A 15,977-nucleotide genomic window follows, 5' to 3' on the forward strand; every position below is an offset into this window, starting at 1 on the left:
GTTTGAGTTTAGTCAGGAGTTCCTTGTTCACCCATGCAGTCTTCCTGCCACCTTTTCTTGTGTTCCTGCATGTCACATGGATCCTTCTTGAACTTGGAGGAGGTAATCCTTGAAAATCAACAAGCTCTCCTTGATCACTCTTGTCTCTAGGGCTGTTTCCCCTGGAATTCTTCCAAGCAGATCCCTGATCTGTCCACTCTTCCTCAAGCCCTTCACCAGTAGGATTGAGGAGAAAACCACCTGGGCCGCTGTGCTCTTGACCCTCACCCCCAGAGCCATGTAGTCATGCTTGAAATGCTCCAGGTCTCTCCAGGCTATTTCAGTGGTGCCTGATGTGGAAGAGTAGCATGGGGTAATAGTCCAAGTGCTGAACAAGCCTCAGCAGTCTCTCCAAAATGTCCTAGATCGGAGTCCCTGGCAAGCACCAAGCTGTCCTAGACAGCAGGTCAGGCCAGGAGATTGGGAACTCCATCCCTCACAGGGAGGGAGTCTCCCACCACTATGACTTGTAGCTTCCTCCTGGTGTTGTCATAAAACTGATGTTTTGTGTACCCTGCTTCTATATTAAATAGATTTACTTGTGTAAGTAGTACAGAAGTTTGAGCAAGAAGTTGATGCACCTTCTTGTAGAAGATAAAAGTTGTTTTGTTCCTTATTGTGGTAGGTTACGCACCTAACCTGACATGTCCAAACTTCTCAATTGCTTCTGATTAATACATATGAAGTAGTCGATGTTTCTGTTATGATCTTCTGAAACTAATTTCTGTAGGAAGTTGACATTTTTGTGTGCAAGGAACACCAGATAATCACCACTCGCCAACAATGAACAAACCTGTAGTAGTGGTCTCAGAAACAATCATGCCTCTCTTTTCTGCCTCTATTTTTATCTTTTGTTTTTATCGGTTGAAAGAAGTCTCAGTGTCTTGTTTAGAATGTGAAAGTGTGGTGATGTGCAGTTATGGGGGCAGAGGAAGAAACCCTGAAGAGAATTCCTCAGATGGCAGTGGCCTTAAAGTCTTCCTCTCTCATTTCAAGTGTTCTTAATTTTGTACTATAACATGCATTGACTGTGCTATAAAATTTAATTTGTGTTTGAAGTTCTGACTTGGATGCAAATAATTTGAGAACATATCAGCTGAATGGGGTCAGATCATAGGCCTGTCTAGTTGTGTTTTGTCTTTGACAGTGGTTATCGGAAGATGTCTATGAAAAAGTGTAAGAATACAGTAACTTGTAGTATTTCTATGGCATACTTCCACAGCTTCTGCTAACTTTTACTGCTCAAGCATTTCCAGAGACAGAAGAGATTATCTTGACAGATTTTTTTTTTCTTCCATTAGTTCTTCAGTTCTTAATGATTTTGTAGGGCTCACTGTCTGCAACATCCTATTACAGTGTGTATCCGGGTTTATCTGCATGCATGTGAACAAAGTTCAAAACACATTCTTTTTATCTCTAGGTATGGTAGCAGACAGCAGTAATCACCAACAATCACAAGCGAGTACACCATGTGGTATTTTATTTTCACCAGAAATCTCTGAACCTCTTCAGATGATGGTATTTTGAGCTCAGCCTTGATAGGGAATGAGGATTGGACTGACTAATTGGTAAATGATTTGGTGAAATGAAAACTATACAGAAGGAGGTGTTGAAAGATGATTGTTTGTTTCAAAAGCACAGGCACAGAGAAATTAGAGATCTGCAAGTAAAATCAGTTACCCAAATAAACTTGAGAACTTGAATACAGAGATGGCTTGTAATTCTTTTAAGTTAAAGAGAAAAATAGTTTTTTAACCCTTTTCTACAATAACTGGATGAATAACCCTTCATAAAGGAGGTTAGAAATAAGAACTGGAATGAGATGCAGAAAAAGACTCAGTTAAAGCTGTATCTCGGGTCAGAGTGGTTATGGATAAAGTTTGATCTAAATGGTTTGAATTTCAGTAACATTTTCTCTTGAGCTGTAGGAGCAGTTAGTACAGATGAGAATTAGAGATTCATAAAAATAAATACATTTTAAGACTTGTATAGTCCTGGCTATGAGGAAAGTACTGGAGAGGTGATGCCAGAGTGGATGATACTGTTGGTTTCTCCAGGATTGTTCTTGACAATTGGTGACTGAAGAATGCCCTTAGCATAAAAAAAGTCAATGCATGCTGCTAAAACTTGCTGATGGTACAAAATTTAAAGGTACCCGTTATACTTGAGAGGCCATTACTGAAGAACTACGTGACCTTGAGGATTTGAATTACTGAACAAAATAGCACGAAGTGCAAGGTGTCATAAGTATGAATTATTATAAAGAAACTTTGCAATAGGCTGGGAGCTCATTATTTGGAAATGCAGAGGATTAGGAAGAGGTGAATGGGTTTAGTAGGTCACAGCTGAGTTTGAGCCATGAGGCCAAATTGAACAAATAGGCTCTGAGAATGTATCGCACTATCTTTATTCTGTAGAAGTGGGCAACAGTGATGTTAGGTACTGAGAAGAGTTCATTTTAAGTGCAGTATGTTTTTCTGGCTGATTAAGGTCAAAAGTAATGAATGCAATGTGGAACAAGTACAGAGAGGTTACTCAAATTATTGGGCAAATGGTGGCACTGCTTATGGTGAGAAGTAAAGGACTTTGTTCTGTATGGCTAAACAAGCAGAAGACTGAGACAAGATGGTTGCGATTGGTGCTCAGAAGTGTGAGAAACTTTTCAAAACAAAACCCAAACTAATTCAAGTGGTTGTGGAAATTAGAAATTCTGTAATCATTAGATCTAAATGTTCTCGAATTTGTTTCTGATTTGCCACAATACGTATTCTATGACACACTTTGAAGGAAATGTTTTAGTGGTAGAGATCTAGCTCCTTATCAAACAATGTGATTAGCTTTACCCTTTTGCAGCAGATGTTGCTGTTCTATTCTGCGGTTTCTAGCAATATTTGGTGTGCTTAGTTACATGAAGGCTCTTTCATCAGTTCCTTTTATTTTAATATTAGTAGGAAAATGCTATATGCTGAGTGAAAACTTGCAAAGAATAGAGTCAGCAAAATTGTAGTGACAGACTCTATGGAAGACATTTTCTATATTCAGTCATGTAGAGAGAATATTTATAAAGCTATTTGTTTATTTTGGCTCTGTTGGAAGTATTTACAAAAACAAACAAACAGCTGGGCGAGAATCCTTTCCGGGTGTGATCTGGGAAAAATGAATGGAATTGGCCACTCATGTCATTGCAATTCAAGTAGTTAGTTATATATCTGGAGGCCTGATCTGTCCATTTTTGAAATAGAGCAGGTCATTAAAGAGAGACCAATGGTAGTTTTCCAAAAACACAGGTTGCCAGTAGTTTAATGCTCTTGCTTTAAACACCTGGTCTCCTGAGAAGAAAATTCAGACCTTCTCACAAAGCAAGAGAGCTTTCCTTTTTAAAACTGCTACCACCTCCTCCTGTTGCTCAGAACAAAGTTCAAAAATGGCAACTTTTAAATTTTGAAACTAAGAAATGAATTTGCAAAAGTTCTGATTTGGGAAGGAAAAGGTTTTTTTTATAACTAGTAATTTCACAAGGAATTTGGAAAAAGAACCATTACTATAATAAATTTAATTATATTAATACCACCTATTATTGAACAATTAATTTTTCAAAACGGCTACAAAAACCCCAAACATATTGCGGCTGGAAAGCTGCCTGGCGGAAAAGGACCTGGGAGTGTTGGTCGATAGCTGGCTGAATATGAGCCAGCAGTGTGCCCAGGTGGCCAAGAAAGCCAACAAGCATCCTGGCTTGTATCACAAATAGTGTGGCCAGCGGGAACCACAAATAGTATGGCCAGACTAGGGAAGTGATTGTCCCCTTGTACTCGGCACTGGTGAGGCCGCACCTCAAATACTGTGTTCAGTTTTGGGCCCCTCACTACAAGAGAGACATTGAGGTGCTGGAGCGTGTCCAGAGAAGGGCAACGAAGCTGGTGAAGGGTCTGGAGCACAAGTCTTGTGAGGAGCGGCTGAGGGAACTGGGGTTGTTTTGTCTGGAGAAAAGGAGGCTGAGGAGAGACCTTATTGCTCTCTACAACTACCTGAAAGGAGGTTGTAGAGAGGTGAGTGTTGGTCTCTTCTCCCAAGTAACAGGTGCTAGGACAAGAGGAAACGGCCTCAAGTTGTGCCAGGGGAGGTTTAGACTGGATATTAGGAAAAAATTCTTCACCTAAAGGGTTGTCAGGCACTGGAACAGGCTGCCCAGGGAAGTGGTTGAGTCACCATCCCTGGAGGTATTTAAAAGACATTTGGATGAGGTGCTTAGGGACATGGTTTAGTGGTGGACTTGGCAGTGCTAGGTTAATGGTTGGACTTGATGATCTTAAAGGTCTTTTCCAAACTAAACAATTCTATGATTCTGTGATTCTATGAAAACCTTGATTGTAGGAAAAAAAAAAAATCAAACAGGAACAATTCTTCCCTGCTTCTCAGGGCTTCCAGGAACAGTTATCTTCCCTGCTTTTCTGTAATTATTAACACAAAATGACTGGGAAAATGTTCTACTGCAGTTGTTTCTAAAACTGTCAGCCTAGTACCAGAATCCCAAGTGCTTGACACTGTAAAAACGAAGCTGTGAGAGTTCTGTAAGTCTCTGGAGATTCTGGTGTCATGAAGTAATGGGCTTTAATATACGATCATAACAGATGTTTGAGGGGTTGGGGGGAAGAGAGACAATAGGGGGTGAATACATATGGCCAACAGCTCTCAAATAGCTGCTGGCAGGTAGCTCATGTACTCTTGGAATTTTTCTCCATATGAACAACTGCAGTACACTGCGACTCTGAGTAGTGCTGGCTTTTTAGTTTCTGGAGGTGAAACAGAATTTTTTAGGCAGCTTATCCTAATGCCTTTGTAATGATGTAATGCTTAGATTCCTGTGGCTAGTGAATGGAACTAGAAGGCTTGCGTGGATGGATTAGGCGTGCACAGCTCTCTACAGCATGTCATCTCAAATTCTAACACAGTATGTATGAAAGCACAGACTGAGAATTGTCTTCCACAAGGGAAAATATCTGATGCAAGTGTTAAGGTTATTTTTATTCATGAAGAATTCTAAGACTGTTTTGAATATTGACAAAAGAACATTCTGTGGGGCACGAGGAGAACCGCTACAGCATGATTTGGTGCCTAGTTTTGTGATCTCTTATAAATGATATCCCTGGAAGCTTTGGTAGGGGCTGCTGTGTAGCTAAAGGGTAACTGCACTTGCTGGAAAATGTGAAGTGCTCTGATCTGGTTTCCAAGTGGGAGATATATTAGCATATTATGTATGTAGTATTTAATAGTGTGTAATAGTATGTAATTCTCATTACATTGAAATTAAAGGAGGAGCAAGCGTCTTTTGGTGGAAGGGACTTGGATCTCTTGCTCTGTTCCTTTTAATGGCAAAAGGGTGATAAAACCCCATGTCCTTCTGTTTGTTTCCTGAAACTGATTTTGGGTAGAAAGGTGGATCAATAGGATGTAAATCAGGGGGAACTTCCTGGGGCTGGTGAAGTCTTGCAGTATACTTGGAAGAGTGTTTTTTCTTTGGGCTGATCTCACCAGTGATCTATTCCTGGGACGATTAGCTGAAAACTGTGATGTCTTGTAGCTTACTGTAAAGTATTAGAAGCAGTAGCGTACTCACAATTTGCACCACATGAAGGTAGAATCCAGACTGCTCCACAAACACGCTGCCTGAAGAGTTGAGTGGGTTTATCTCTGGGCTCAGTCAGTCACAGCTACCTGGTCCTCAAAACACCTAATTCAGCTGTGAAATTCAGATACCTCCAGACAAACTAAAATGTTCTAGACAATCTTCCTCTTGGGGCTGCATGGGTTAATTACATAACCTTTGAGATGTGAGAGCAGAAATAGAAGTATAGGTGGGAGATGCTGTATAAGCTAAATTTAATTGTTAAAGAGAAAATGTTGGCTCAATGTTTGTCAGTGGTAACTGAAATTTTCATTCCCTTCTTTATGCTTCTACAAAGTTTGGCTAAGTATAAACTGTGTGGTTTTATGCTTATTTAGGCATTATTGAATTTTTCTTGTATGAGCCTTTTTCTATATCAACAATGTATTTTCACTTAGTTAGCATGAACCTCGTCCTTTTAAGAACAATAACAAGTCTTTTGAAGTGTTTGTTTTATTTCTTAAGGGAAAGATTCTATCCTATTTTTCTTCATTTCATGACTATTTCCTCTACCTATGACTTTTCCAGTTTAATTGAAATTTATATATATTTTTGTTAGCTATAAAGGCTCCTTGCTGTTAGATTAAGAAGGTGCACAATGGAACTTACCATCCGTGCACTAAAAGTGAGAAGTCTAAGAGCAGCAGTAGCTAGCTGAATATTTGACTGTGGAGAAAAAAACAAATATGGCAGAGTGGCCTGCCTAGGGCTTACATTTGTATGTTTAGGTGAGTGCTCATAGTTATCATGTGACTGTTCAAACCAAGATAGCTGGGAACAGGATGTTTTTTAGGAGCGAATGAGTTTACCCAACTGAGAGAAGAAAAAGAAATCCTGCTTCAGAAAACCTTGGGGTCAAGGATAAGGAGGAAGCATGGCAGTTCATGCAGGTCATCCTTAGTAGGAGAAAATTGAAGAGGATTGCTTGCCACATCAAACAAAAGGAAATAGTAGTCTGTGCACTGAAGAGTGGGAACAAAATCCTTAAGAGGATGAGATATGTGAAAAATTCAAGAGAGTAGTAGTGGGTTCTGGGAAGGAACCAATTGCAAGATAAAAGGGTTAGACAAAAGGTTTACTTTTGTTGGTAGTGGTATTTGATCTATCTTGGTTTTAATAGAAACCAAATCTCTGTAAGGATCTTTCATTGTCGGTGCCAGGGTGCAGTTTATTGGCAAAGAAAAAGAAATTGGGGTAGCAGCACTTTCTGTTGCCAGATAGGATAAAACCCTGTCACAGGCACGGTGTTAAATTTGTACTTTATATACAGGGAAGCATAAATGTTGCAGTGTGTGCATATAAGGGATGTAGGAAGAACACATTAATCGTGGAGATAGAAAAAGAATAGCTGGATAAATAGGAATTTGTAGAATTTGAAGTGTTTGTTGCCTTTAAAAATACCACATTTCATTTTAATGTTACAAATACTGAGTAGCTTTTCTCTTATTTTTAACAGACTCTGAAGGCAGATCCAGAAGAACTGTTTACAAAACTGGAGAAAATTGGTAAGGGCTCTTTTGGTGAAGTTTTTAAAGGAATTGACAATCGGACTCAGAAAGTGGTTGCTATAAAAATTATTGACCTAGAAGAAGCAGAAGATGAAATAGAAGACATCCAACAAGAAATCACAGTGCTGAGTCAGTGTGACAGTCCATATGTAACTAAATATTATGGATCCTATTTAAAGGTAAGATGCTCACAGATGATGGTGATTTGATTTTATAAGTAATTCTTTTCCAAGTTATCCGATCATGCCTGTTTTCGTTGGCAAGGTTTCAATCAGACCTCAGTTGAAGAAAAATATATTTTTGTCCTTTCAATTCTAAAGAAAGAATGAGTTATTATATTTTGTGAAGTATGTGACAGAACTTAATAGAAACAAAAATGCATGTCTTTTGCTATTTCTGTACAAAAAGAAATTAATTTAAATAATATCAATTTGTTAAGCTCTAAGTGATATGTTTAGATTCTCGTAATATTAGGAGAATGTAACTCTAACTGTTGTTTAAATTCAGAAGATACAACCAAAATCTGCATTTGAATTGTAAAAACATTAAAACCAATGTAGTATCAGCTGTTCTGCAAAGCTTGAAAGTTTTTTGTCAAGGTTTGATTAGTGGCAAAACTTAGGTTACTTTTCAAGGGTACTGAATCTAGCCTTGATCTGAGTGATTTAAAAATTAAAATCTAAAAGTTAATTTATTTGCACAATAGCAAACAGCACATTAGCTGTAAGTGAAGCTAATGGAAGGGGTTTCCATTAACTGCCTTCTGAATCTGTTTCCCTTCTCTCCCCCTGCCATATTAATTAATTTCAGGGTTCAGTTTTAAGTGGGTCAGATAGAGGTGGGCTTTTTCGTTGGTGTGGGGTTTTTTTTTTTTAATTGGATGGATATAGTGATTTATTACCTCTAGAAGGTAGTGGAAAATATCTGGAAGCTTTTGGTACTACTTCGTTTCTTTGGTCAGACTTTGTACCCATCTGGATGGCTCTTTCTTTTATAACAGTGAGATGGCAATCTAGATAAGAGATTGTTCTCTTGACAGGATTTGAAGTTACAAGTAGGCAGAAAATACTTTAAAATTAATTTTCAGTCTGCTTTTGCTTTTGTGGAAGCATTTTACTTCATCAGCAAAGATATGAAGGTTCTGAAAGGGGGACCCCATTTTATCTCTGGATTTCTGAGACTGCCAGTTAGTTTCCAAGGAAAAAAAGGACATTTTCTGAATCCGGGAAATGCATTACTGAGGGGGGAGACAGCTTTTCCTTTCTTCCTTGTGCTCTGTACCAGTTTGCTTGGACAGCTTATCACTGAAGGCTTTATGAATGGTTTCAGACCTGAAAACTTGTCACCAGTACTGGACTTAGATGTTATCTATAGTTTAGATCTCAGAAGTGTCAGGAGGCACATAATTGAGCACAGTAAATTGGATAAATTTTTCATCAACACTTTTATTACTTCTTTTGAAATTTCTCAATCTAGGTTTGGTAGTTAAGTGAAGTATGGCAAAAAGGCAGAAGTGGGATTTCTCTCCTGGACTGTCTGCCTGCTTCAAATCTGTTCATTGTAGAGGAGGAACAGTAAGATCTTATAGGATAAGTGAAGTAGAATACAAGAAAAATAGTTAGATGTTTGATGGGAATGCCACTTAATGGTTTTTAAAATGTATAGTAGCAATGTGGCTGAAAAAGAGAATCTAGTGTCCAAATTTGAACTGAGTGAATGTCAACATTTTGTGAAAGGTAGTATGGCAACTGTGGCTTTTCCTAATTGAAGGAGAGAGGAGACTGTAGGACTTGGTATCCTGAATGGGTTTGGCTGGATGGAAGTGATACTTGTCCTTATTGTTGTGAGGAGGACCCTCTGAAAATGCTTGTACCTTCTGCATCCCTTCTATCAAGTGCAGTAGCCTGTGAATTTTCCAACTTGCATCAATTTTCTAAGATACTGCACTAACAGTGGCTATGTATGACTCAGTTTTGGAGGAAAGTACAGCTCTTTTTACAGCTAGTAGAATGTACACCTAATCATGTTTATTCATTGCTTCAATTCTTTGTGATTATATGTTGTTTTGCAAGACACTTGGTATTACAGAACTTTTGGTCTTCAAAACAAAAACCCCATTTCTTTATGCTGTTAAAAATTAGTATGTGGTTGTTATTAGGTGATGCTGAAGTGACAAATCTTTGCAAAGGAAACATTTTGCAGTTCTATTAGCTTTCTAAAGTAAGGGTCAGGTCTTGTTATTGGATAGTAATAATACGTCATCATATATATCTATATATATATATACACACACACACTTAAAAAGGACCGTATTAATGTTTAAATGAATTGGTTAATATTCGTGGCTAGGAATCTAGGTTTATTTGCTGCAGATCTTTGTTGTATTTGCAAGCCAGGACTGCCATGTGTAGTTCTAAGGGCTTGACCATTTTTTAACTCTATTTCTGACAGTGTGATAATCCATCACCAAGAATGTTCAACACATTAATTTTCCACATCTTGAGTGATTAGGAGACATTATTTCTTCCATGATTGGATAGTTTAGCACTAATTACAAGAAAGATACTGTTTTCTCACAGAATGAACTTTGAAGTAAGCAAGTGGGAAAATGATAGGATCTTAGGTTATATTGCCAGCCAACTGCAGTGATTATTACTCTCTAAAGCCTGTGCAGCGTGATGCCTGCTGACCATGTGTCTGGTGGATCTTGGATAGAAAGAGGTACTGTTTATAGAGAACTCTTAAATTGATTTTCTATAAATTATTTTTGGCAGACAAATAACAGTTCCAATAATAATTTCAATCTCTCTTATTTTTTTCCCTTCTGTCTCTAGATCAGTCTTTGTTTCCCTAGGTTTCATGCATATTCTTTTGTGAGCTGAAGAGGTGTCTTTTATTATGTAATAACATTTTTCCTAAGTACTCCCATGTCCGTTGTTAAGTAGCAGTAAGTATCTTTTATGAGAACTTTTTGGTATTTATTTTGTTATAACAAGTTTCAAGATACTGGAAAAGAAAAACTTCTGTCTCATTTGGAACACTGCAGACCTGATGATTAATATTTCCTGTCCCTTTCTAGAACAAGTTTATGTAATTGCAGAATACCTGCTCTGACATCCTTTAAAATATTTGACAGATTTTAAGAGTCATTCTGTATTTTCAGCAAAGGTGGTTAATGGCCATTGCCATGAAGACTTTGATATTTTTGAAGATTCTCTGGGTAGCCAGAATGTTTTGGGGTTGGTTTGGTGTGTGGGTGTTCTTTTTGTTTTAACATCTGAATCATCTGTCTTTGAGAAATCCTTGTATTGTTCTTCATTCTCTCTTATTCCACACCTGCTTCAGTTAAGCTACATGATTATACATGCCAGTGTGTTAAGGGACCTGTTGACTGGAATTTTAGAAGGCTTATATAATACTGTTGTACTTGCCCGAGGCCTCTCACCATCTTCAGATTATGTTTGTGAGAACAGCTTGTCAAGCTCTTAGTGTCTCCTGCATGATATACATGGAAGTACAACTGAAAATGAGTATTATCATGAGTTAATGACAGTTACTTTGTCCTGGAAATTTACATTTAAAAAAATAATTTTTTTTAGCTACTCTTTAGACTAGGGTGATATACCCAAAAGCATTGTTAAATTTTCTTACTTTAATTTTTTTTTTATATCCCAACTTTATCTTTTCAGAAATGTGTTTCCTTTATAGCAATCTATTTTTTTTTTTCATATCTAGAGACTAAGCCATATCTGTTCGTGTGAGGTATTACTGCTTTAACACAGTGAATCTTAAATAAAAAGCAGCTTATTGCTTGCATAGAGCAAGTCTTCTGTTCCCTCCAGACTTTGTTCTTTACATCTGTGTGTAAATGCTGTGGTCAGAGTTCATTCAAATAGAACAATAAGCAGTAGTGAAGTGGGTACCAGTTTAGATTGTCATCCTGAATTAATTTACAGAATATCTTTTTGTCAGAAACCCTGAGGTCTTTATATAAAACAGAAATGCAAATACTCCTTTCTAAAGCCACATTTTTAAATATGATGTCTTTGCATTCCCATTCTAGTGGGACAAAGGGCTTTTGTCTACTGTAGGAGATAGTAACTAGAATGTTGCACTTAAAGTGTATCGCAGTGACATGGTTTGTATGGGTGTATATATCTAGAGGGATTGCCATTCCTTATCTGCCATGCTGTGTTAAAAACCTGTATCAATGTTCCTTAATGAAGTAGGCTTGACAAAACAAGTAGTGATTCCGTTACCTCTCTTTGCTCTGGGAACCATATTTATCCTTGCTGTCTTCCGAATGAAAAGTTCATCTGTTCCATCTATGATCTGATTAAATGCTCCATGGATAGAAGAATTATAGTTCTTTTTAGATCCTTATAAAATTAATTCATGAAACTTCTCTGGGTCTGTTTACTACTTTAGATTTTAGGTAATAGCATCCACTGCCTCCTTTATAATGGAATAGGGATTCTTTGTGTTTCTCGTTAGATTTATTTTATTTTTTTTATTATAAAATTGTCTGAAGTTATTTGCTGTCTCTTCTGAGTTTTGCCATACTGTAACTCTTTAAAAGTTCTGCTATCCTATATATTCTAAAAGTTTTTTCTGTCTAGGAGCCTGTCAGCTCTGCTTTTTGCATCTTATTCTGCTTTACCAGTTTTTCAAGAGCTCAGTTAGATTTGGTTCTGAAGTTGTTTCTCTTGTCCTTTTTAGGCCAAGTTGTTTGGAATCTGTTTTATTTCCAAGATTCAGATGCCTCTCTGATAATGTTTCTTCAGTTTTGTTCATAACTTTAATTACTGCTTTATTATAACTTCTTAACATTTTCATATTTCTTTGGTCTTGGATTATTGCTTAGAAATATATAAAAGGAAATTAATTTGTCTTTAGCTTTAAATGGTTGAAGAATAAAGTTTCTTGGCTTTCTTGCCTGTATGTATGTATGTCATATGACATACATATTAAGAATAAAGAATCTTGGCTTTTTTTGCGTATGCGTATATGTATGTCTCTCTCAAAGCTGAGTTTAATATATATGTATATATATATATGGACAAAAGCTGGGATCAATGAGCTGGGTGTTTAGATATGTATGTATACATTAAAAAGTCTTTAAATTCCCTGTCTTAGACTTCTATACATATGAATTTAATGGTAGAGTAAATGATCACTAAGTAGTTTCAGCATCCAATATAACTAGGTTCTAGTGATATTGAACTGGTATTGAGCTAGTCTTGTAGTATGTATTTTAAAAAATATTACTGTCTCTAAGCTGATGTTTCTTCATCCTTCAGATATATTTTTCTAGCACACTTTGTAGCTTTTGAGCTTTTGTAGCTTTTTTAATACCCTCTTTTGAACTGTTTAAACTATTTGACCCAATGACAATCAGGGCTTCTGGTTTATTTCCCCCCTGCTTTTACCCAGACAACTTCCCATTCTGTCAAAGTATTTTAAGAATTCTTAAAAAAAAAAAAAAAAGTTTGTAAGAAAAGCTGGAGCTGGTAAGGTTCATACCGGATAATTTTCATTTTAGTCTTGATACCTATGTGGGTTTTTACTTCATGTCTAGGATATAATATACCTACTGCCGTAAGTCAAGCTGGTGTTTATATAGACTGCAAGAAAACAGAAAATAGCTTCTGGTTAAATTTTATGAATGACACAATATACCCTCATGAAAAAAACCATGCCACTTCTATGAAGTTTGATGAACCGAGCTCTGTAGAACAAGTTCAGGCAAATGAAGGCTAGAAATAAAGATTTATTTTTGAAAAGCAGTGATTCTGAAAGTAATGTATAATTTATTTTAGGTAATCAGATGAACATGAGGTTGGTAAGTAATGCTGTGGCTGAGCCAAAATAAATCTTGTATTGGCTAGGGCTTTGGTGTACATGGCATCAGTGAGGTAATTCTTGGAATAATACGGCCAGTTCACAGTGTGGCTGGAATAGTGTAGTGCATTCAGTAAAGAGCTTCAGGAACAGTTTGAGGTTTGGAAGCCTGTATTCCAGAGAAAGACTGAAGTTCCGGCTTGATTTTGTTTATCCAAGAGAAGGTTTGGAAGTGACTATGTATATATGAAAGCTTTTCCATGTTTAAGTGGGGATAGTTCAGTGCTTTCTAATCTGTTATGCCAAAATACAACAAGGTGTAATTGCTGAGTGGTCAAGCTAAGCAAATTTCTTGTGGTAATCACAGACACTTTTTTAAAAGGGAAGATAGCTTAAATATTGGAAAAGTTTCTATGAGGTGGATTTTGTCACTTGCAGTTATTTTTTAAATTGGTATTTGCTGAATTTAAAGAAGCCGAAGCTTGCACGTTTTAGGAAACTCAAGGACATTAATGTGGATATGTTGAATATTCTTACCGCAGCAATCTAGGTAATGTAACTTTGAATGTGGGTGTTTATATGTGACTTCAATAAGTTTTAAATTGATGTCCTTTTGCTTTACAGCTTTAACTGGTTTACTTTAACATTTATGAGCATCTCTGAACTGATGTGACCTTAAATGTATGCTGTGGGTCAGCCAGAATTTAAGGAACTTGGTGCGTTCTGTTATTTGATATAGCAGGCAGCCTGTGGCAGGTTACATCGTGATTGTCAGGGTGGGAGAGCAGAGTGGAGATTTTCCCACTTAATGTTAGGACTGTAGAATCCACTGCGACAGGGTCTGCTACCTCAGCACAGGGAGAAGTGAAATGTGTCAGTAGTTTCTTGATGTTGCATCATTTGTGTTGTGTGCCCAGCCCCACAGCAGCAGCTAGTGCCCTTTCAGACTTGACCTTTGCAAACCACAGTCACTGAACTTTGGATGGGAGTTAGGCACCTTAAATGAAAAAAAGCTGTATCTCTCATTTCGCCTACTACAATTGCAGCTATGTTGTCATTATTGCATTTTGTGAGGGGTTGAGGTGATGGAGTGCCTCCTCTGTGCTCTTGACCAAAGCCAGAAGGAATTGTCTTATCCTGTAGGAATTCCTGCAGCTGAAATGAGAGGGGAGCTGTGACTGCAAATTCTCTCTTATCACGTCAGCGTTGGGAACAAAATGAGGCACAGGTTTCTGTGAGGCAGTCCGTATTCTGGTATGCTTACTTTTCTTCTGAAGCTCCCAGTAACCCCCTCTGTTAGCACCAGGCAGCACTAGCCTCCAGAGGAGCTGAAAAGGTGCTGCCTTCATTTGTCCCTAGTAAATGTAAAACTGACATCTGGCTGGGCAGCCCTGGAAGAGGTAGCAAGAGAGTTTCTGTGATGATTCTGATAGGCTTTCAGATCAAGTGGGTCTACTGATTTAAAGAACAAGTTGAAAGCTTCCATTGATGCAGTCCCTAATGGCCATAAATAAGAGAAAGGCAAAAGGGTGCAAAAGAACCCGTGAACTCTGTCTATCTCCAGCACAGGTGTTTTTGCTGTGAGGCCTTGTTTTCATATTTAAAATAGCTTGGTCCCTTCTTAGTTCAGAGATTATTACCTTGCAACTCTGAACCTTTGTTGCCCATAGTCTTTACTACTTTTGCCTTTCCCTGTAGTCACTTGCTGTGCTTTTAATGCGAAAAGAGTCCCTTGTTTGCATTGCCTTTATTCAAAGATGCTGTTTTGAATTGTGACTTCAGAAAATTTTATTCCACTACTTTCCTTTAGCAGTCCAAGGGATTATTATCACTTTCTGGAATGTGCATCATATTGTCCTATTTTTCTGAACCTGTGGAAAAATCTACCTAGTAAGCAATGCTGACTTCAAGAATTTTCCTGTTCATCAGTGTAATCAGTTCCACACTGTTAGTCTTTTATGGCTAAATAATTCTTATTAAGGTTAGGAAGCATGTCAAAGTAGTGTATCTCAAAGAAAACTGAGAGTTTGTAATAACTGTATGTTGTATTACCTAAGGTTTAAGTACTTAACTGCGTCATGTTACTCTGATCTTGCTTTAAATAAAAATTTAGAAAGCTCAATGTAAAATATCATTTATTGGAAGTAATAAGTTTGTGTTGTGCTTGTTATGATGGCCTTAAAAGCTGCCTATGTACTGCTACGATTGCTGGCTTCTGTATGGTATGAAAAACTCTGTGCATAATTTCATGTCTCGGTACCTGCCTTTGGGCAGATCTAACAGCTAGCTGCTGCTGAAATAGGCAGCAACAGTATCTTGTTCCCCATCCTGCTTTCATGTTCCTGCCATTTTACTTGTATTGGATCTGTTGACTGCATAATGACTTGGTTCACCTGGAAAACAAGTTTCCCCAATGCCTTCTCCTGCCCCTTCCGAAAATAACCTGGTTCTTGAAAAGAGCAAATGCCAAACCCTTACAGATTAGCCAGCTGAGACCTGTGGCTTCAAAATTGCTAAGTCTGGTACACCAAAAAAAAAAAAAAAAAAAAAAAGGAGTCGGGGCCTTGGGAGGTGGGGGGGGAGAGAGAAGGACCATGGTTTTTGGTAACAGCATGCTTCTAGATTAGCTGTAACATGAAGCCTTGTATTTAGTTTGGCCATACAGATCAGGATGACATAGCATTGCTTTCTAACAGTATGTAACACTGTTTATGTCAAATGCCTTCTGTATCTTGTGTGTTAACTGCTACACTTGTTGCTGCAGGCCTGTAAGTGTTAGTATAGCATCTAGGTGCAAGCTTTTTCCGCTGCTGCTGAAAGGGAAAGTCTGACTGCCTTGCGACTGGCCACTTCCTCACCCTAGCAGCAGGGGCTATTTAAACTTTCGGCTCACTGAGTAGGCAGGGGACTAATTGCTTTTTTTG

At 37.8% G+C, this 15,977-nt stretch overlaps 1 protein-coding gene across 5 annotated transcripts in view; it reads left to right on the forward strand.

Moving 5' to 3' along the window:
* The window catches only part of STK24 (serine/threonine kinase 24), a 64,176-nt gene that overhangs the window by 9,573 nt on the left and 38,626 nt on the right, over window positions 1–15,977 (forward strand). For 3 of the 5 annotated variants that reach the window (XM_072849947.1, XM_072849949.1, XM_072849948.1), the window contains exon 2: window positions 7,161–7,391. In XM_072849947.1, coding sequence (XP_072706048.1) covers window positions 7,161–7,391 — 231 coding nt within the window. Of the gene's footprint in view, window positions 1–7,160; window positions 7,392–15,977 lie in introns of those variants that run through there. The other 2 variants (XM_072849951.1, XM_072849952.1) reach the window with 1 other exon arrangement.

The sequence above is a fragment of the Ciconia boyciana genome, chromosome 1 (assembly GCF_034638445.1).
Source record: "Ciconia boyciana chromosome 1, ASM3463844v1, whole genome shotgun sequence".
Lineage (NCBI taxonomy): Eukaryota > Metazoa > Chordata > Aves > Ciconiiformes > Ciconiidae > Ciconia > Ciconia boyciana.